This window comes from Lates calcarifer, linkage group LG1 (genome assembly GCF_001640805.2).
Source record: "Lates calcarifer isolate ASB-BC8 linkage group LG1, TLL_Latcal_v3, whole genome shotgun sequence".
NCBI classification, from domain to species: domain Eukaryota; kingdom Metazoa; phylum Chordata; class Actinopteri; family Centropomidae; genus Lates; species Lates calcarifer.
In genome coordinates, this window is record NC_066833.1 from 19732944 (window position 1) to 19756514 (window position 23571).

General features: G+C 39.0%; 2 protein-coding genes across 3 annotated transcripts in view; one reads left to right on the forward strand and one right to left on the reverse strand.

Annotated features, from left to right (window-relative positions):
• Positions 1–18646, reverse strand: part of galnt13 (UDP-N-acetyl-alpha-D-galactosamine:polypeptide N-acetylgalactosaminyltransferase 13) — a 34807-nt gene extending 16161 nt beyond the window's left edge. For both annotated transcript variants that reach the window (XM_018702475.1, XM_018702476.2), the window contains exons 1-7: positions 18179–18646; positions 14052–14332; positions 6778–6946; positions 4370–4536; positions 3717–3924; positions 1853–2023; positions 981–1098 (exon numbers count right to left, since the gene is read on the reverse strand). In XM_018702475.1, coding sequence (XP_018557991.1) covers positions 981–1098; positions 1853–2023; positions 3717–3924; positions 4370–4536; positions 6778–6946; positions 14052–14193 — 975 coding nt within the window. In that variant the 5' untranslated portion in view covers positions 14194–14332; positions 18179–18646. The remainder of the gene's footprint in view (positions 1–980; positions 1099–1852; positions 2024–3716; positions 3925–4369; positions 4537–6777; positions 6947–14051; positions 14333–18178) is intronic.
• Positions 18647–20190: 1544 nt separating this feature from the next.
• rprma (reprimo, TP53 dependent G2 arrest mediator candidate a) lies at positions 20191–21427 on the forward strand. The gene has a single exon (XM_018702314.2). It carries the CDS (start codon positions 20512–20514, stop codon positions 20818–20820), a length of 309 nt encoding a protein of 102 aa, XP_018557830.1. The 5' UTR covers positions 20191–20511; the 3' UTR covers positions 20821–21427.
• Positions 21428–23571: the final 2144 nt, after the last annotated feature.

Sequence of the window (23571 nt, forward strand, 5' to 3'; positions counted from 1 at the left end):
ACTTTTTATACCAGCATAGACACAGATAAACACTCAAACCAACTCTAGCCTCATATTTACAGTTTTGATTTCATGTGTTTGCCGATTCAAAATCCAGCAGAAAATGGAGAAAATAAATGCAGCTGGATATGAGTAAACTGTGGGCCTGATTAATTTAGGAAGCATCAAACTACTCTCATCACATTCTGTGTCGCATTCATCAAGAATTTTCTTTTCATGCTTTATTATCTCTCTTTTAACGTGCATCTACAGCCCGATAGACTTTGGACTTTATTTAGGACATTTCACCTTGCTGCTGCTGCATGTTGTCTTTAAACACATGCTAGCAGTATTCTTCCATATGAAGTTCTATGTAGACATTCATGGTGCCCTGGGAATACATTAATAGTAATTTCAGTGATCCCATATCTTTTCACCTTGCACCATTGTCAGGTCAAATTTTCATTTGTCCAGCACTCTGGCTTTAAACCATATACCTCTAAAACTAATGGCCTCTCTGTGCTTTGTTAGCAGCTGTTGGTGACATAAACATTTAGCACAAAGCACCACTGTGCCTCACAGAGCCACGGGCACTGTGTATTTTTCTTTCCTCCTCCTTTCAGTCACAGGTGATGCTGCATCATTTTCAAATGACACTAATCATTTCCACCCACAGAACATTTAGGATAAAAAATAATTTCTGAACATTGTAAGACATTCTAACCATTATGTGGATTAAAAGGTAAAATATTAATAAAGCAAATAATTGAAAGAGATTTAGGTGCTAGTAGAAAGGGCTTGAGCTCTGAAGTTCACTTAAAAACTGGCATTTGACTGATCGGTTTACAGTATGAGTAGAGCTTTGTTGTGCACGTGTGATTGCATGTCAAATAGCTCAGAGAAAAGATACAGGGAAACTCATATACAATTAAGGGATCTGTCAACCCGTTGACACCAACCGCAGGCGGTAAATCACCCCCTCCTCTTTGTTGGTCACTTACTCTGAAAGACATTTCCAGGTTCTCTCCCCCCCAGATATCCATCCCTGGATCATAGCTTCCTATTTCTTCAAAGTATGCTTTGTCTATAGAGAACAATCCTCCTGCCATGGTGGGAGTCCTGCAAGAGACACATGACAAATGAAGACAAAAAGCATAAAAATTCTTTTGTAATATTACATCTCCTAATGCTGTATTTATTAGTATCTTAGTGTAACTCTGAGGAACATTCAGAATATAATAAAAGACCAATTTGTTTGACAATTTGATACAAAGCCTTAGAGGGGTGATTACTTTTATCTTTTAATTAATTCTATGTTGAAGACTGCCCTAAATTAAGGATAATGTTTGTTGCTGGGATTTGCACGCAGGCGACAAATTGTACCCAGGTCTTTTAATTCAAAAAATGTAAGTGTGCGCAGAGTTTCTATTTTGCTATTTTTCTATTTTTAAAATAAAAGAGCTCATACATTATTACACCACTACAGAGCACAGTCACATCTATGTAGATGCTGTTTAGGCAGTTGTTTGTATCAGCGGGATACACAAAGAACAAAGATCTATTTCTATCTGCAGATAAAAATGGCACTTTTCTTAAGAGGAGTTCTTGTGAAGAAAGCTAACTAACCATGTCTTCTCTGAAGCCTACTGCCGTCACAGATAAACCCCTTCTCAGCTCAGATGAAAAACTGACAACTAACATCTGTTGAACATAACAAAAGTGTCTTTTCACCCTTGTGTAATCTGGCATCTTTTCTGTTAATTTTCACAATCAATCAAAAAAACATTACTTAAGTGGAAAGTCAGTCACACATTCCCCTAAAAGATGATCCAGATTTAGCATCAGAGCAGGAAAAAACATCTTCTTTGTGCACCTGACAGGAAGTGTTCTGTCCCCTTTGCGTCGATCCATCTCCCGCTGGGGAACAGGGTACCAGCGGAAATTCAGTTTCCAGTTGAATCCACCGTAGGTCATATCTGAGCCTGCCATGTATTCAAACGTCTCGTCGCTGATGACATCGATGATAGGGCACACCACTGCTGTCCTGAAAGACAAGTCACAAAGTGTAAAAATTCAATGTTTTTATTTGCGAAGCTTTGCACTGTGCATTATGCACAGTTAGATAAGTTATTGTTTTCACTGTGTTTTTAACATCCAAACACAAGTAATCGACCCTCTACTCTCTGAATGTGAAGAAATCAGGTTCTGGTTTGTAACTGTTTCTTTGTCAAGTAAGGGAAGAAAATGAACTACCAAGTGTAACCACACTAGGCCTGCAACTAGCTACTATTTTCATTATTGATTTTTCTGTAGACTTCAAATATTCATAACACAACTTGCTATCAGCCGAATGCTCTTAGTCAATAATTAGGTCTATAAAATCTCAAATAATGACAAAAGCCAACTGTTCAAAACCTAAGAGATATTAAATGAGTCATCATATAATAAGAATGTAATATAATAATATAATATTTGTATCTTCATTATAAAGAGCCAGCCAGGGAATCAAATTTCCAGATTATTCAAATTAAAATAGATTGAAGAATATGTCCTTCATAAATCGTATAACAGTTGCAAGAGACAAAAAACACAACTAGCTCTAACTACTGCACACTTTTTCTTTACTTTATATCACTGGACGTTACTCTTCTCCTGCAGTGGAATACAGTTTATTGCATTGAAGGCTTGATTTTTTTATATGTGATTTTGAACACATTTGCCATACTGTAACACAGTACATATCAGTATTGGATAAAATGTTAATATCACAGATCTGATTTCAACCATATCTCGCATCCCTACATTGGATTTAACAAAGCTATCTGTATCATCAATCATGTGAATTTGTAGGGAACATATGGTGCACTTTCTGCACCATCTCATCAGTCTGCACCCAGAATTATAGACATCAATACATGTGCAGCAGCATTCAGTAAAAGTATAATGGCTTCTTAATGTAATATTTAGAATCATATGATACCAATTTCTTCCTGAGGGAAAATAAATGTGTCTGACCTCAGATATGAGATGGATCGCAAGAGAATCATTATTAATCCATCCATCTGTTCATGTCATTCACACACACATATCAGTTTTTTTTTCACAAGCAAGTAGAAGCCTGAAAAATAGCTTAGCTTGTTTTAATGAATGAACAGCAACCAAATAAACACCACTTACTAATTAACAATTCTGGTTTGATAGACACTCCAAGCTGGAGAAAACATAAAAAAAATCTCCTATTCATCCATATCATATTCACCCCTAAATATGTCTCTGTTGATGCAAGAACACATGTCCTTGTCCACGTTAGTTTGACTCTACTAGTGTTACTTGTAGTGGAGTTAACGAGGAGACGGAGCTACCGTAGCTTTTCCACTGAGGCTGCAACAGAAGCAGACAATGCAAAATTGACGATGCTGATAGGTTCATCTCCTATCAGCAGCGTCAGGCTCAATCAGTGTATTCATAACTGATAGCTTGCTGTCCCATCAGTATTCAGATAGAGCTTTGGCTCAGGCACCAAATGATGCAACTTAAGTGAAATCTGATAATACCAGTATTAATAAAGCATGTTTCAGGACTGAATAGGCAAAAGATTACCCTGACTGACAATGACATGCTCTCAAGTGCTATGGCGCACCTCTCTTTAAAGGTAGAATATGTTCATCATCATTATTAGTGCCTTAAATATCAACATTAAATTTAATACGTTCATTGTGGTCAATTTTGGATCCCACCTGTCCTCGTTAATGCGGGCCAGCAGGGGCTCCAGCCAGCCGACTGTACACTCGCAGTGAGCGTCCAAGAAGGTGATGACCTGACCTTTGGTGGCAGCTGCCCCCCTCAACCTGGCTCTTATTAGACCCGACCGCTGCTCCATCCTCAGGATCCTCACTGGCACCTCCAGAGTTCGCACATAGTTCTCCAGCTTCTTCTTCAGGAAGTCTGAAACAAAACAGCAGACAATCCAGCCAAGGGTTTGCATGTGGAGTACTAGCTGTAATGACTGGTCAGACAAAACAAGATATTTAAATATGTCAGCTTGTTCTCTGGGAAACTTATTGACTAATGAAAAAATGATCAATAACAAAAACAATTTCATTGTAGTCCTACATCTCAATTTAGTTGATGCATTTATCACCATCTGCAGTGATGCCTGTTACTGCAGTAAAAAGCTACACAGAGTTTCTTGTTATATTGCTTCCATCCTTGGAGATCCACTGAGCCTAGTGCAGAGTTTTGTCTCCCACACTGTTTACACTTCTCGTCAGCCTTGACTTCAAAATGTGCATCCTGTATCCTTGACGACAGAGTCATACCTGTGAATGTGTCAGACATAAGACACTGTAGATTTGTGAGCTGCTCATTAGCCACAGTGTACACAACCAACCTCGCTCACTGGCGTCATCAACTAGCACGATCTCCACAAGCAAGTGTCTCGGGGAGCGGTTGATGACACTGTGAACAGTCCGCAACAGGGTGCTCCACGCCTCGTTGTGAAATACGATGACAATGCTGGTGTTGGGCAAGTCATCTGGGTAGACTTTGGTCTTACAGCTGATAGAATGACAGGGGGAAAAATGGAATTTATTAAAGCAACTGAACAAACTGGGCACGAAGAAAACCACACTAGCAGTTTAACCCCTAAAAATATGTCTATTTGTGACCCTTTGAGGCATCTCAGCACCCCTTGTCAGCGTCCTGATCCCCAAGTTGGGAACATCCATTTTAGATTACATCACTAATAGATTGTTATAAATAATAATAATTGATTCTAAAAGAAAAAAAAAACTAAATGAAAATTTGGTCATAAATTCGTCCTTTAATCCAGCAGAATCCTAAACATTTGCTGGTTAGCACTTCTCACGTGTTATATATAACTGTAAACTGAATATAGAAGTTTTAAATACCCACCATTCGTCATTATTTTTCACATTTTATTGATGAAAGATTTTAACTGATTCTGCTATACATTTAAAATAAAAATTAGAAGCAGCTAAATTAAACTCATTTATATGTAATTTAATATCTGAAAATAACAGTTTGTATCTTGACACTTCTCTATCCATCTCTAACTTACCCAATCTAAACGTGTTGGTCTAAAACTACAGTGTTGGTCTCAAGCTGCAGTCACAGTGGTTCTGTGCCTGCAGCTCATTAACTTGCATGAAAAGTGTGTGAGAACAGAATCTGAGTGTATCCTGCTGCTATCCAATGCTGCCATCACTGCAAAAACATTGTCATAGGAGATTTACTGACAAATATCTCCAAAGAAAGTAGAAAAAGTAAAACCAGCGTTGACAGCTATGTCAGCACGCCCTTGGCTTGATGCGATGTCTATCAAAGCCAAAGAGTGACAATGTGACAAGCTTGGGACAGTGCTGTAGTGGATGATGTTGAATAAAGAATGAGCTGCGTTACAGAAGAGGAGGAGGTGAACGGCCGGAGCGGCCTGCACGGTGGGAGGAGGGGATAGCGAGAGGTGACGGAGGGTGAAAGAAGCCATCGGAGCAGACAGCATTGCTAGCTCAGTCCTGTCTATTCAAAGTGACAGCACTGACTGACACAACTAGGCCAGGAGGTTGCCTTCAAGACAAAATGTTATTGCCTTTCAGAGGCAACGACTGGCAATTCTGCATGGCTCTGGATAATTTTCACCACACGGCTGGTAAAATTTGCAAGGCTAGGCTGTGTTCTGTAATAAAGCTGCTGTAATATTTATATGACAGAAGGATGGAGCCATAATGGACCAAAAACAGAAAGAATTGCAATCAGCTGAATATTCACTTTTCCTTGGTAATATAGGCCCTCTTTTGCACAATGTAAGCAAACTCATCTTTATATTTGCCATCCCCACTTTGCAAAACATCTTGAGTTGGCATTTTCTTGGGTATATGTGTAGAATGCAGGTGTGAAAAAGGACGTTCCTGTGGCCTATTTTTCATGTGACTGGCAGAACGATTGGTTTCCAATTAATGAAAGTGCTGTGGAGAGCTCGCGTTCAGCTGGAATATTTAAACATGAATCACTTGGATAATGTCTTCATGAGAGGTGAATGCCTGTTCATACCAGCAGCCCAAGATGAATGTGCTCATGTTTCACACAAATTGCTCCTTGGATTTTCATTAAGTGCTCAAGTGGATCTTGAATGACAGTAAACAAAACCCCACTCCCATTCAAATGTCAGACCTAATGTACACACTTCAGGGATCTGATGGATTCTGCATTGAAACAGTGCCCATAATTACAGATCTGTTTTTTCCACATTGGATAGAGTTATTAATACCGATGACATCTAATGGACCCAACAAACACTTTAACATTTATTTTATTTCATCAGAATAACTGTGCTTTGATAGTTTAGAGCATTTCATCAGCAGAAACAGCATCTTGTATCACTGTCACCAACCATGCTTAGACTCTTTTGATAAGAGAAAGAAACCCTGCTGCTTTGCTGAGCCATCTAACACATTTGTCTGAATACTGGAGCAGTTCCTAGTGAACCCAACATACATGTCTGCACACATGAAGGAGTGAAAAACCCCAAAAATAAAGAAATAAAAAAGCAAGGAAGCAGAACGCATCTGCTGAAATGTCAGCTTTTTCATGAAGAAACCATGAGTCCCTGTGATGTGTCATGGGTATCAAAGTTATCAAAGTTTAAAGGCAGCAGAAGAGCACTAGAAGAGGACTCAGTGTTATGCTGGTCTGTTAGAAAGTGGACACGTGTGTGTAGGTAATAAAGGGTCAGTAGTGTGAGTCACAGCTTGCATCTGGAGGACAACCAAGCTTACGCACCCATCCAACCTCACATCAGGCAGACTCCTGTTGAGTGCAATTATGTCACTGGCCATCAGATTGAACTGGTTTATTTTAAAGAGCTCCCTCATCTTCTCCTGATCGTCCTTGGGGATGTTCACTGCCTTGCCCATCTCCCCTGGACCCTCGTGGCTCCGAGATATCACCGCTGCAACACAGAAGAGGCAAAAAAAGAGGGATATCTGATAAGAAGGCAAGTCCGCCATTAGTTTCTTATGTCTCACTTAACATCAAACTGCATTGTAAAAGAAATCACTTACAGACTATTTCTTGATGGGGAAACAATGTGAGAAGAGCCACTGTGTTATAAAAGCCAACTAAATTACCAATTACATCTCCTCTCTAAATGGGACTCAGTAATGAGGACTGGCTGACCTTCCTGACCCCAGACTGTTGGCTGTTTGCCTTGTTCTTAGCAGTGGAGGAAAAAAGGAGTTGTGGTAGTTTTTCAGGGACTCAAAGAAAAATCGAGTCAAGCCTGATTGAAGAAGAAAGACATACATATACATATGTATCCTTGATAGTTTATATCAGTACATAATCTGCTGTTCTGAGTAGGAAAATGATCTTTGCTAATCTAAATCAGTCCACAACAAAGGGAATGAAGTACAGATCAATCCCTTTAGTACTGAAAGCACCAGGCCCTGGTAAGATGCCCAAATTCAGTAGGGGACCACTACATTTTTATCAGTCTCTTCGGGATGAGGAGAGTGTTGCAAAACCTGCTAGATCTATCTCTGTATATTCTGTTAGGTATCATTTTCCAAAACTGTAAAAAGCCAGAGGACAAAACATGATTTTCCAGATAAGTGTGCATGTACCAAACTGGTATTATGTGTTCAAAGAGAATTTTATGTACTGGAAGCTTCTATACAAGATGGGTATTTATGACCAATATGTTAAATTCACCTTAATATCACTAAATAACACTGCACATACAGAAAATGTGATGACATTCTCACTTGCACTCTAAAAGGCTGGAGAAAAATATGTTACCTCACACATCAGAGGATGTGAAAATACAGACAGTGCAGGGACTCTGCTTAAGCTCTCTCCTGGTTGCTGTGGCTTGAGCTGACTGGGTATTAAGCTCTGTAGAGTCTGGCGGCTATATTTAATTTTAATTTAATCTATTAGGAGTTTTTGAATTCAGAGATTTAGGGGAATGTATTAATAGATGAAAAAGTTGTATGAAAGCAACATCATTGCTACAGTTGCTGCAGTCTCTTTTGCTTCATGTTTCTACAGTCAAATGCCTGCAAAACATCTGCATTGCTGTTGTTGTTGTTGCTGCACAGAGCCAGCTCCTTTCACCAAAAGTAAATAACCTCCCATGGATTTATGATGGTGCTCTCTCGCTAATAATCTCTTAGAGCCGAGGCAGTGTTTTCCATGAAAAGGGGGTGCACAGTTCACATTAGCTGCCCAGCCCCAAGGTAAGAGGATTCCCTACAACCCCTCACTTAGACGGGCTGGTGTCGCCTGGACTGTTAACCTCAATTGATCCTGCTCTTTTCTTTATGGTGCTGCTGACACTCTCCATTTGGACGCTGGCTTAACTCTGATGGACGCAGCTCAGGAGCTGGGCTGGATGACTGAACAAAGTATCTGTCAAACACATGCTCAGCCCCTCCAGCCTCAGGAGGCATCAGACACTGTACATTATCACATCCAACAAACCATCAACACCATTCTGGATCACCTTCAATTTATATGCATCACCACAAGATAATAGTCTAATCATACAGTTCATTGAAAAATTCAAGATACAGATACACATATTTTAATCTGACTATAAAAATGGATTACTACTGGATAACATGTGGGACAGTGCTGTCAGATGTGAACAATCACAGAGAGCAGAACACTTTGTGAATTTTGTAGAAGACAGTCCTCAGGCCTTGAAATAACAAGGCAAACTGTCATTCCCAGTTCACCACAATATTTCTGGTCTCTTTGTTACAACCTTGTTCTAAAATGTCTGACAGATTCATATTTTACAAGCATGGGAAAACCCACATGTGAAACAAACAATAGCCAAATGTAACGGTGAATAATATGTTGGAATAATATGGTTCACATTTAACCGTGGGAAAAAAAAATAACATGATGTTTTCCATTTGTGCTAAACCATGAATTCTTCTCAGTCACAAGCATTCATGGTTTCCAGATGATGAATCCTAATGACTGGCAATTCTGACTTTTTCTCCAATGTCATCATGAGGTTTATATACGTGGTTTTGAGACAGCTATTGTATGTTTTGCCATAATTTGGTACAAACAGTCATGGTCCTCACAGAAGAATTGTCAGTGACTGTGTTGATCGACTAACTGCATTCATCAAATACCTGCATCACACTCTGAAACTAAACTAAGATGGCCAATATGGTGAACACTATACCTGCTAGACATCAACATATTAGCACAGTCATTGTTAGCATTCTAGCATGCTAGCATTTGCATGGTTTTGTTTTCAAGCCTTTAACTATTTATTTAGCGTATTTGTATAACAAAGGTCAGCATATTGCTGCATTAGGCAGTAAGTTTTCTTGTAATACTTTATTACATCATGTTTGAAATAATATATGCGCTTTATATGTGATTAGCAGACTTATCTTAGCTCCTTCGTTATCACAGTAAATTTTGCTTTTTCACTGTGAGCTATTCATTAATACAAACAGATTGAATATAAAGGAAACTTTAAAATATATCTGCTTTTGCTTAGCAACACACAGATCAGGAGAGCCTTAGGGAAACAAACCCTCTGGTATTTTCAAGCCCTGCACACTCTTCTCATGACACAGAGCATTCATTATAAAAGATGACCACGATCATCTGGGAAGAAAACAGTGGCTCTGTCTGTGCTCGGGTCAATCAATCTAATTCAGTGTCCCTGCCTGCAGCTTTATCCCAAGCAATTACAGTGAAAAGGTTCTCCTCACTCTCACAGGTAATGAGTCTTCTGAGACACCATCACTCAGGTTTCAGCGTTGAACAAAAGTGCAACATGTCTTGTTGTGTCTAACTGACTATTGTGTAATTTCTAAGATTTCTGATTCTGATAAATGAGCAAAAAATGTGCAATTCCAGGCTCATTTGCAAAACATTTGCTACATGTGGTATATATAAGCCCATGCTACACCATATTTCATTACTGAAATGTCTTCATGATTGCCAGCTGGACTCTTTGATCCTTGCTTGCAAGATTCAAGATCTGTCTAGTCAAAGTGGACGCTCTCGTGGCTTCAAACAAACTTTGCACAGCTATTCTAATTTTCATTTACTTTACAGGTATAAAAATGTGACTCCCAGTCTCTTCAAGTTGTTCATGATCTACTATTTTCATTTCATTTATTGCAGGTTGTAGTGATGTTACAGTTAAACCACGAACACACACTATTCACTTATAATGTGGAAAATGATGAAAAGGTTCAAATTTATTTCACCTCCATAAACCATCAACTGACAATTTTAATTTTTTGACATTTTATTTTAGTACAGAAACAAATCTAAACATACTGAATACCAGTGAATGTAGACAGCTTTCACCACAAATCCATTTAAACAACTGATCACACGTGGCTTTTATAAACTAGATTAATGTGGTGAATTTACTTTGTTTATCAAAAAACGAATTCCAATGGCAGCCTTAAAGAAATGAGTCTCACAATCGAAGGTTCTTTTCACCTTACAAATGCCAAAACTGCTAACAGATAAAGCTTTTAACAGTACCTGTAGCTGCCTCCACAAGTCTCCAGTGTAATAGCTGGTTGAATGAGAAGAATGAGTTTTTACAAATTCCTACAACAGTCAGTCATGGATGAAAATCAATACCTAATGACCCTAGCAGGGATTTATCACCAAATTTAGCCGGTTAATTTTTCTAAGCTGCGTTTATATGAAACCAATTTTACTTGAGGGTCAGATTACTCACTGTGGGTGCTCTTCAGCCTTTCAAAACTGTCATATTACGATTGAAGTGGCTGTAAAGAGACTTTGTTAGTCCACAGAAATAACCCAGATAGTCAGAGTTACAGAAAGAGAGGGCTTTTTATACAAACGGTCTGCATGGAGTTGAAAGATGTTTGACACCTATTTGATGAAAAAACACTACTAAGATATGGGAAGTGCAGTGCTTTGGGGACTTGAACTATACAGGGGATTAAAGTAAGGATATATCAGAATTTACTTTCCTTTTTTTAACCTGTCTCCTTAATCCATTAGCTATATGGAAGTCAATACTAAATTGCTGGAGCACCCCTTTAAAATAAAACTCCTGATACACAGGCATGTGTTCACATTTTTATGTGGTTCCATCAAAAAACAAACTAAGTCAGACTGATGCAGAAAAGAACAGAGGAATGAGCATGTTTACACTGTAGCCAAGAATCTGTGCTTACATGAGGCCTATGCAACATCCTTTATTTTACATATTAACAAACAGCACCACCTCAGACAACTTTATCATGGCAAGTAAATGTAAAATCCATAATAAACATAATGGACAGCAGAGACTGGCCATAAAGTTTACCCTAGTCACACTGAAAACCACTGATTTGAGCCATGATGTCCCTGCTCTAACCAGGAATTTAAGGCAAACATTCTTTGAAGGCTCATTATCGACCTCGTAACGACCAACATGGGATCACTGACCCCTTGGCTAAAATGGGTGAAAAGGGGGAGAGACTGACTTCAAGCCATCATATCACACCGCAAGCTTGAGCAACTCAACCCAAAGCGAAGTCATTTTTGAATTAATTTAAATATGCATTAATCAAAATGATTGATTTAACATTTCATCAAATTTCTCTGTCTAACGCAGTTAACAACCAACTTTGGCATTATGGAGCTATTAAGCTTCTTTTCTACTTCCATGAGTCAATCAGAGCAGACATAATACATAATAAATAAACATAAAATTAAAAAATTTTAAGGAGAAATTTCCAGTGGAAAAAAAGCTCTGATAAAGCCCCCTACATGCTTATAAACCCAGCACCAAACAACAAACAGACAAAGGATCTATAAAGCATTGCATCTTTTAGCTCACTGTTGTGGTTTTACACCCAGAAGGTACTGTTTTAGTTAAGTCTCACCACTCTCACCAGCATCGTTTTTTTGACATCCCTTGCGGTTGTTTTCAGCTAAAAAGCTCTACAAACACACAATGTACACTACCTACCCAGCACCAGACAACAGATTGACAAAGTTAACAAGTAGCTGGAGAACGCAGTAGAGCATTTGTAACTAAAGAGCTGCTGGATATGTAAACAAGAAACTATGACGCTAATAAAAACTTTAGAAGGCAGTAATATCTCAATGTTGTTTCTGTTGCCAAAAAAATCTGTTAATGTAAGTAAGTTACAGATAGAGCTAAAATGAGAGTGAGTGTTGGACTAACATTTGTCAGATGGCCAGAAACAACACTGCAAATGTAATAATTGAGTGACTGAATAAAAATTACTTTAGTGTGATTTCACAATAACTTCTGTAATTATTAAACTGGGTAAACAATTTTTACCAAAATGTGAATCAGTGCCAGATAAAGAGTGGGCTCCTCAGTTGTGCACTGAATGAATAAGGCGTGGCGAGGTAAACTTAAACACCTGCAGTGTTATAGCAAAACCAGAAAATTCAACATCCATATGTTCAGCATATCATATACTTTGTAAGCAAAGTACCTCCAGTGTAACATTAGACGTTATACAGTAATCAGTCTCAGTAGCTGGCAGCTCTGCCTCATTCTAACCTTAAAAGCAGCTTAGCAAGCCTCTTAGAAACCTGCTTACTAGAGGGGTATGTCAGGTAATGAACTCTGCTAAAACGGTATTGTCGTTTAGGTTGATCTCAGAAGCACACACACAGGCACGCATGCACAAACACACACACCCAGGTTTAAATTTACAAAAGGTAAATTAATTCTATCTTTATACAATCAAACTAGAGATTCACACATTACTGTCACCTTCATTGTATTCATTTCTTTTATTTAACCAGGAGGGCCCCACTAAAATTAAGAGGAAACAAAAGTATGATATATATATATGTGTGTGTGTGTGTGTGTGTGTGTGTGTGTATATATATATATATATATATATATATATATATATATAGGTGAGCCAGTGACAGAGCCTTAATAGGATTTGTGACAGATGTGACAGTTAAACATCAAGGTGAAAAGATGGAACATTTTAAGTCTACAGCTTGTATTCTCACAAGCTTGTCTTAGTGATCCTTAACAAAATGCATAAACCCCCCAAAAAAGAGGGAACTGTCAGTTAACTGTCACCTCAGTTCAGTTCAGTAATCCTACAATTTGGGAAAATTCTCAAAAACCCACTGTATGTTCCCTGATTTGATATATATATAATATATAATATATAATATATTCTTTTGTAGATTCAAGGACTTGAAAAACCAAGCTGAGAGCTCAATTTCCTTTAGATCTAAAAGGTTCATTTTAGATATTTTGTGATTTATTTTTATTTCCAATTCACATTAATATCATGATCCCTTGTAGTACAGATTGTCTGAACACAAAAGCTGTATTAATATATTGTAATATTAGGAGAGAGATCTCACTTCATCCACTGCAAAATACTCTCCACAATGATTGCTTGGCAAGTAGATATTAATCCTGTATTTATTTTGATTAGGCTGTCATTATGTCATGAAAGGAATTACTACCTAAAAACTAAAAGATGTCGGCGCCTCTGTTTGCTCTTGGTTTCAATGCGTGCCAGTACAATATTAAAATCTGTTTACATACATATACAAACACGCAAAACCATGTACATGGTCCTTGTGCAGGATTTTTGTCTCTCTCTACTATTTGATTTCATTTGAGAAATTACACTAAAAGAAGTTATTACAGATTTTAAAAGATGATCATTTCTCAAGGCAGTTTTGGACTAACTCCCTTTAATGTATCACAAGTGGAAAACCAAATGAAATCATCATCAATCAAATCACTTCCTTTGAATGACTGCTAAAGCCCTTGAAAATGAACATTTAAGATTTAAACTCCCCCTTAAAGTCTTAAAACTTCACTCACGGTGTCACTCACAATCTTCATTTTCAAGAGAAAATCATGAAAACTGAAAAATGGCACAGTTAACATAAAAGCATCAGGGAATGTGAAAGGGAGAGGGGGTGAAGCAGTCCAGTCTGAGACTCATAATGGACTCTTGAAACCTTTATGCCCCATCACGTCTACGCTGTGAATGAAAGGTGTTGCGGCACTGATCTGTACTCACCTCTGAGGGCAGGGAGCAGCGAGCGGTCTTTCCTGTCATCACATTTGTTACACTCGCTGAAGTAGAGCAGCAAGAACACATCCACCAGCACCCACACTAGAGAGGTGGTCAACACCACCTTGCAGTAAACAAACCGTCGCATCACCTCCCCGAGATGTTGGCCAGGCAGCCAAACAGGGAGGGGCGCAGTGAGCGCTCAGGAACACTCAGTCTGCTGTGGAGGTGTTTGAACTCTGGAGACGGGGTGAGAAACTGATGAGGATTGACTACGAGGCGTCATCCTACAGGGAAGAGAGGAAACAAAGTAAGAAAATGGGACTAGAACAAATCTAATGACAACAGACATCATAATAAATATTCTGTTAGATTTAGTACAGATGTGTAGTTGTGTATGTTATTGGTGGAACTACTGTATTTGTATATATATGCTGAGGGAGAAAAAAAGAAGTATATACGTTTCCATAAGAGAAGAGAAGAGTGAAAAGAAAAACATATTAAGTATATCTACATATACATTATAGTCCAGTCTATATCATATCATTTTTGAGGCAGATACCAATATTTATTTTTTCAAATTATTTTTATTTAACCGTTATTTAACCAGGAAGAGTCTCCTTGAGATTAAAATCTATGAAAATAAAGAATAAATGACAAAAAAATAAAATGAAAAAAAATATTTATCACGTATATGTTACGAGTCTTCAGCATCAGGGAACAAACAGGAGTAATGAACCAAACAAAACATCTACAGCCAGGTGTGCCTTCCTCCAAGTCATTTAGGATTACTGTGAATTCATCCAGTGAGACCAGCTCTCTAAGATTCAGGTAATTCAGCATTTTGATTCCAAGCAGAGGGAGCAGCATACTTAACCACTGTCTCTCCTAATTCAGCATGGGTATTAGAGACAGTAGGAGTAAGTTCTAACGGATGTAGATCTGCATCTTAATTTGAGACTTTTAAAAAATCTGACATGGGGGTGACCCGTGGCTCAAGGGTTAAGGCGCCAACTACTTGGACTACAACATCCCCAGTCTGAGTCTAGCCAGAGACCTTTGTTGCATCTCTCTCTCCCTCATTTCATCATATCTCGCTACTGTCTGTAATAAAGACATAAAAGTGCCTAAAAAATACTTTTCAAATTTAGAGATGGGCTGATACTGACCATATTTAGCAAATCCAATTTCAGCCAGATGTGACACATTCACATTAAAAACAGTTGCTTTCTCAGAGTCATCATCATTTTTTTCAGTTTCCACTATCAGTTACGGTCACTGCGTCAAGACAGCTGCCAAGCTCAGTTTGTAGTGCCACAGGAATTCCTAGTATTATATCGACTCACATAAAAATGATCCCATTTGAGTTCCAGCACAGAAAAGGAAACAGCTTTCACATTTGAGAAAAAGATACTGGTATCACATCTGAAATCAATCACAGCAGATACCCTGAGATAAGGTATCAAATGCATATTAGAAGGAAAGAAAGATGGATTGGTGTATCCCTAGTTGTGAAGATATGTACAAAGCAGGACAGTTTACAGTTTAAAAATAAACTTGTCAGTGTTCTCTGGCAGCTACACACAGATCCTCATGATGGGGGATGGTGCATTAGAGGTCACACTCAGCTTCCCACATTGGACTGACCCCAGACCCTCCACATTTTTCCATTTGTAAGGATGAGTGGCTGCTCATTTCCCCTTTACAGACTTCTCCCACTTTCAGCAGTGTCGCTAAAACCATCTGGGGAACGTTCATACCAGCGGCAATTTGTGGAGGTTAGATATCTCATTGGCATGGGATGTATGGCTCACAATATTTCTGATAAACAAAAAAACAACATAATTTTCTGTCAAACAGGATTTCTGCTTAACTGAAATTATAGGTTTTTGCTGCCTGAGAGGCTTATGAAAGTATAATGAGAATGAAATGGGAATGATGGGGAAAAATGCTTTCAGCCAAAGAGAATCAAATATACAAATAGCCACTGGCCCTTTAGACACCCAGAAATACAAGCTACAACAAACAACACACAGTGTGGCAAATTTAGAAAAAGAGAGATTAAAGGTTCACAACTGGATTTTAACTGAAGGTGTCATGGTACATGACGTCTGAGAGCCAGGAGAGTCCGAGCACATGCTCAAAATATCATAGATATTATTTCAAAAATAACTTTATCGCAAACGCATGTATATATAATAACTAACCTTTACCCTTTAGTAGAGAATGCCTACAGCATCTCCTGCAGGGAATCTGACAGATTTCCTTATCTTTCACTTGCAGCATGGTAATGATTTTGCACTCCACACACACACACACACACACACACGCATTGTCCTCTCCGCTTGCTGTCTAAATGTCCATCACAGGGTCTGACACTGCTGCCCTGGGCCAACTCTTACCTCAGTCACAAACAAGGCTCTGTAAAGCTGCATTTTGAGCTTCAGACTCGGATCATATTGAGTGCAGTGGATGATTTCGGTGAAATCACACACCATTCATAGACTTCTAACCCAAATCGATGAATTATGGGTCTCCCAGATAATGACAGTAATCAACAAAATGGTCTCAGTAAAAATGCTCAAATCCAAGTCAATGTGTAGCATATCACCTCCACTCACATCGCAGACAGATCAATGATGGCTCTGGCTCATGATTTCTGTTTGTATATCTAACCATCTGCTTTGGTGCGTCAGTGGCTGAGACATGTTTGGGTTTGGTACCACCAACAGTGCTACGGGCAGCTTGCTGGAGTCTCGGCCCGAAGAAGTCTGAGTCAATTAGTCCAACCATCTGCACAGATGAATATTTCCTATCTGCTGTGCACTGCTCTATAAACAGATCCTTCTAGTCTTCACAAACATAGACAGGTAAACCACCAGGCATTATTAGCTCCCTCTTGGAGTGACAATTAATTGTGTAGTTAACAACACAACTTTTTGTTGTGAAATGTCTGGAGCTCAATAACATACCTCTTTGTCATTTAACAGTTGCAATTGCCAGACTATTAACTAATTGCTTTTCACAGTAATATAATTGGACACACCTCAGATAGACACTTTACACTGACACCATGACAGTAACACGAGAAGAAGTGAGAAAGCAAAGCTTAAAGAAAAGCGATTACATGGGGTTTGGGTGCTCTGTTTTCTCCACCACATCCATCAACTTTCTCAGAAGCAGCCAAGGCAAACCATAGATGTCTGCTGCTGACCGCTGACATACTGACTGCAGTTAAAAGTGCCTTGCACATGGGGACATGAACGATAAGAAAAGGAGGATCATTCACACTCAGACCAGTCCAGCTGGAGATTCAAACCAGCAATCTTCTACTCACACACCACCTGCAAGCTGTGTATCGACCCTCAATACTTTCTTAGTGCTGAGCAAATTGCGTCTGTGACATCAGGTGTTGAAAACTGACAAGACTCGAAAACTGGCATTGAATGTTAGGGGTGAAACAACAATAAATACTGAGTTATGGCATATTTTATGACATGAAAAAAAAAAAAAAAATATTCCTCAACTCAAAATATTGAAATTGATTTGGAACCAGTGCCAAAATGTAGGTATCATATTGGCATCAGGATTGAAAAATGCTAATCTATACCCAGCCCTGGGAAGAGGAGGTGATTATAGAGCTTATCCCAGTCATCTCATTAGGGCAATGACTGAAGCTTCTCTTATAACCAAAACAAAATAAAATATGTAGGTGTGCTCTGTTGACAGATACTTAGACAAGAGAAATACAAAATATTACATTAATTATTCTCACTATGGTAATTTTAAAGGTATGATGTGAACACGCGCACACACACACACATATACACAGTCCTTACATTCATGTCTACATACATATATTGACTTGTAAATTGTGGGATTTGACAAGAATAAGACGGAAAAACACTGCAACAACAGCAGTTCACCAAAGGGCACTCATTCTCATCCGATTCCATACAAATAAACAAACACTTGGCAACCTTGATTAAACGTAATTTCAAATTGAAAACCATTGTCTCAGGATCGTAATGGTAATCATTACATTATGCGATGTGGACAGCGTAAAGACCCTGAAATGATTTGCCAAATGGAAGGTGTGCGCGCGACAGACAATCAGGAGAGTCTTTGCTTACCTAAATCACGGATGGGGTGAACCAGTGACCTGTTCCAGCCTCGCTCTCAGGCAACGTGTTGAACGCAGACAACATGACCCGAGATGGGCAACAGTACAATTAGTGGCTGAATGAAACGGGGTGAATTGCTCCAGCAAACGCTCAACGCCTCAAAACGACACTTAAGTCACAGTCCATCTCAGTGCAGAGTGGTCCACGATCCAGCGTGATACTGTCCGTCCAGTAAACCTTCTCGTGGTACCTGTTTGGACTCCTTGATACGATTTGTCCCTAGTTGGACTGCAGTAAACCGGCGAACATGAGCAGCCTTCATGAATTCTCCCATTCGTTTAAACGCCCGATGCGGTCAGCGAAACACAACCTACTTCTCAACACGCACCTGTTCTCCAACTGAATATTATAACGGTAAGAGGACAGGCGAGATAATATTCAGCACAATCTAACCTCAGCTGAGACCGACCTGGAAATGTGTCGCTTCTCCTCTCGGATTGGCTGACAGCGACGCCCGTCATGCAATGCTTTTGAAGTGGAGCGTCACCGGCGTCTGGTAAATGTAGGCGCGTTACTGTAGTACAGCACCACTGCCACAGGCAAGATGCTCACAGCACTGAGCGCATCTTATATATATATATTATATATATATATATATATATAGAGAGAGAGAGAGAGAGAGAGAGAGATAGATGCATAAATTGATTGATCAGGACCCTCCTTTTTGACTGAATTTATTGTTTTTATTTAAATTCTATGTTTGTCAATTGGCATGAATTACATCATTCAGTTAAATCAAATGGATTCATTTGCATGTATATTTTGCTTTTCATTTAGCTTAAGTCAGCTATATGACAGTACCAACATCATACTATGACTCCTCTGGCATCTAAAAAAACAGCCTAGAGATGACTATAGGCTTCTCTTTGTGTAATAAAAATCATAGTATTACACACATATTAAAATTATTAAAATTGCTACCTATTTTAAGTTCCAAGTTTTACCATGAGGATACATGTTAGAAATATCCAGGAACTCCTCACACTGTTGATGTTTGTTTTTACATTACAAACAACAGCAAGGAGGTAAATAGTAGTATACTGTAAAACAATTTACACACAGGCAGTGGTTAAATGAACAATTAAATCAATGGCATAAATGTCATGCACCTTCATGTACGTGCATGTGTGCGTCTGCAGCCCAGTTAACTCAAATATGCAGACTGACAGTGCTGCGTAGCCTACCTCACAGCTATTTTAAGACAGGCTTTTGGCGAATCATGTTGAACAATACTGCCATCTGCTGCTACTGATAAGAGACCTTCAGTGTTGCATTGGCCTCTGGGCAATGTAGTAGATCAAATCTAGGTCCAGCATTTAATTATCACTCAACAAATCACGATAACCTTTTTTTTTTTATATAAAGCTTGTGTTGCTATCTCACTGAATTCAACTACAATGCAACAGCTGGCTAACTGTGCAGTCTGTGCACTGTGATATGAATCTGACTTAGATTCATGGTTGCATATACTGAGTAGTATGCAGATTACAAACAACTGCGTCCACATCGGATCCAAAACATCCACTAGATGTCAGTGTGTGGCCTGATTCCTCTAGTTTCAGAGACAGGGGGGGAAAGGCTTTGGGAAAGTTGAAAAAAACATTTTACAGGAGACAAAATTATTACTTATTATGATATATTTACCATCAACAGGATATCAGCCTCTCCTTTTTTTCTTTTATTGTCTTTTTCAGGTTGCAGTATGCAGTATAGCTGCCTGTTTTTTTGTTCATTAATAAAATATGCTCAAAATAAAGGAATAACTACTAACATAAACATCACTAGATTGTGAAATTGTGGTGCACTTTTATACACTTTATACCAAGCTGAATACTCTCTGACACAATTTCAAAATGCTGCAGCAGTACACATATTGACAATCACACACGGCACATGATGCATTAGATATGAACACGCATATTTTCATAGACAAGCATGCAGTCTGGTCGTATGGTGGCGCTCTTGCCGTGTTGTCCCTGCCACTCGAGCGCTTTAACGCAAGCAGGTAGAGTCTGGCTATTTAACCGCGCGGGTTGGTGGATTCACTCCGCTCTGAAACCGGCTGCAGAAACACATGAAATCTCCAGTAATGCGAAGCCTAAGCAGCTCGTCGAACTCCAGAAGAGCGCTGTTTGATCTGACGGAACTTCTTCAACTCTTCTTCACCGCCTTGTCATCTTTACTTTTCACTTGATGACAATTTCTCTGGGATTGCGCGTCTCGCATCTCTCGCACTGAAAGTTTGATTTAAAAGAACAGTAACTATAACAAGTTAAGTGGAGATGAATAACACCGGGTTCAACCAAACGGAGGGCGGACTGCTCAACAAGACAGAGGAGTTTTTTTGCTGCAACTTTTCTTCCGTGGTGACTGATAATGGCTTTGTGGCCGCCGCTCCGGATGAGAGGAGCCTCTTCATCATGAGGGTGGTCCAGATAGCCGTCATGTGCGTTTTGTCCCTCACGGTGGTGTTTGGCATATTTTTCTTAGGCTGCAACCTTCTCATAAAGTCCGAGGGGATGATAAACTTTTTGGTAACGGACAGGAGACCGTCAAAAGAAACGGAGGCTGTCATTGTTGGAGCCTACTGACTGATAAGGACCTTTTCCATTATGGTTTCTCTAATCTGATGGAGACAGATGGGAGACAATGCGACGATCAACTGCCTAAACAAGCCCTCCTCCTTTTCATGTTGGTATTTAGATTAACCTCAAAGGAACAGTCGCCGTGTTAAGAGGAAAACTGAACCCTGCTGGTAACTGCAGCTCACAGGTGTTCACCTCATTTCATGTGGCTTTTGAACGCCAACAAAGACTCGTTCATCTCCAAGAGGTATAGTCCGTTTCGAGCCTCTCTGTTTATAAAGTATTCAGTCCGAGCACTGTTGTAATTTCAGTAGATGGAAACACCGTTTGTGAAGCAGCATCCTTTGTCATGTCAGTGGCAAGGTCCTCCTGTTTGCTGCTTAATTTCACCCTCTCATATTGCTAATGCAATGGAGAAATTCATGTTTAAGATGTTCTGTATGTTGTATGTGTTTTTGCATACAATATGCAATATGTTAATCAGTGTATTTCTCTGGATTTCCTGGTGATAACTGTATGAGTGTCTGGGTGGTGGGTGGTGAAGGGAGCCCAACATGCCATGTATCATGTTAATTGGAATGAATTCCTTATGTAATTAAAGTTTTCCTCCTAATTAAGGTCTATTCTTCTACCATGAATATTGCCCTCGCCACGCCCTCTGACAAAAGCAATTAGATTTCAGAAACTGGAATTACATCCTTGAAAAAAAAATTTAAAATAGCTATTTAAATCAGTTATTTCCATAGTTTAACTGGGTGTATTGTGGTAAGAATACATCCTATTGATCCTGTTATTTTTAAAAAATGACAAATTATGAACATTTATTTAAACTGACATCAAGACTTGTATTTTCTCTGGCAGACAAATCCAGAAGAAATGACTCCACACATAACAATTTCCCTCTGATATGCTTTGTCCATTAATAGTCATGATCTAAATGTTAATTCAATCTAATCAATTTAAGATTAGTTTTTTCTTTTAGGCTACTCAAAAAGATGCTGTAAAAATACATAAAGATTTTTAAATGAAAGAAGGAACATCTTTGTCATTATCTGAGGGTATTTCCGGTCTGGGTTGGAATTTGATCTGTTCAGCTTTTTATATTTTTCCTCTTCCATCAAAGCATCTGTTGTGCTCTGCTCCTGGCTAACCTGGATGCCAGCTCCCCGAGGTGAACCCACAGCTTCAGAGATGACTTGTCATGTCAAGCCAGAGGATGATAAAGCCACCGGGCAATATGCTGCTGTCTGATTGCCCACCTGTGCTCCCGCATACACAGTTGAATAGTCTGAATACTTTTCTCTAAAATGTCCTTCACCTCAGTTTGCTTGACATGGCCTTATTCTGTCTGCTGATGGATGGCTACATCTTGTCAAGACTGACACACTGGCCACCGTCTCAGGCCACACGCCTGCTGTCCTAATGTTCTCCATGATCATCACAAGCATTGTTAAAATGCTTTGTGAACTTCAGCATAATAATACACTGTGATATGCAGTACTGTGTGTAGAAAGCAGCTGGTAAAATAAAAGTCCCCCCCAAAAAATCATAAATCACAAGCAAATAGTTGGATACTTATTTGCTTATTCTAAAAAAAACCCTTTGATCTGGTAAAAAGACAATGGAATGACTGTTGTAAAGCTTACCGTTTCCAGAGGCCATAGTTTATACTGTTGTTCAATGTTTGCCCTTTTTCTATATGGATGAAAATATTAGGTGTATCTTGCAATACAGTACAGTATACACCACCCAAAATGACAGCTTCAGAAATTGCCACAGTTTGAATCAAAACCCCTCTGACATAGTCTCCACCAAATCTTCAGTGTTACAGTACAGTGTTTATTGCATGTCTAAAATTTCGATGTAAAGAAATTAATCACCAAGAAAAAATCTGCACTTATATGTCAAGATCATACCTCCATATAATCTAACAGATACATTTAGTTTATGCATGATTAACCCAATTCATAACAATGTGCATAATTTTCACCTCAGGTAGGACTCTGCATATCAGAGTAACATATTAACACTCTAACTGTCAAATTAAGACCATATCTTCATTATGGAGAAATGGATTGGATTCTGAGTGGAGAAAAAAACCCAAAATGAATCCAGACCTAATATATATATGACAAACGTACCTGGATTTCTAAATAAGAAAATAAAATCTAATTGCTCAAGATGTCAGAAAGCTGATCACACATGTTATGTTACAGAGAGTATGAAAAACTAACAATTTTTAGACACCAAGTTTTCCTCTCTGCTTTGTGTGATTGCTTTCATTAGGGAATGCTGGGAACAGCTCCTGGGAAAGTATTGTGGCAGGTTAATACCCAGCAGAGAACAATCTTCCGTTTGCAGCTGAACCATTATTAGTTGATGCTGCAGTGTGATCGATTTCAGAGAGATTTTGGAGAAGTTGAAGATTAAATATTAAAAACAAGAGCTGCGTCGTAAAAGAATCTCTGTCGGACCAGAACTGTGGACTCTTTTGAGAAGTTAGTTTCTTGACTGACATTGGTACCGGCAGCTCAAAGATTTTACACACCTGTCACACACCGATGCTCAGACAGATTTAGGAGACAGCGACGGCAACAGTCGTCTATACCCCTGACACTCGTGCTGTCAACAAACTGATAGTCCTCTGCAGGGCCTAGGAGCAACTCCTATCCAGATATTTTAGAATGTGCTGGGAGTTTTACACTGCATAAACCAAAAGCACCAATCCTGGGTATCAAAAAACACAATGACTTTGGT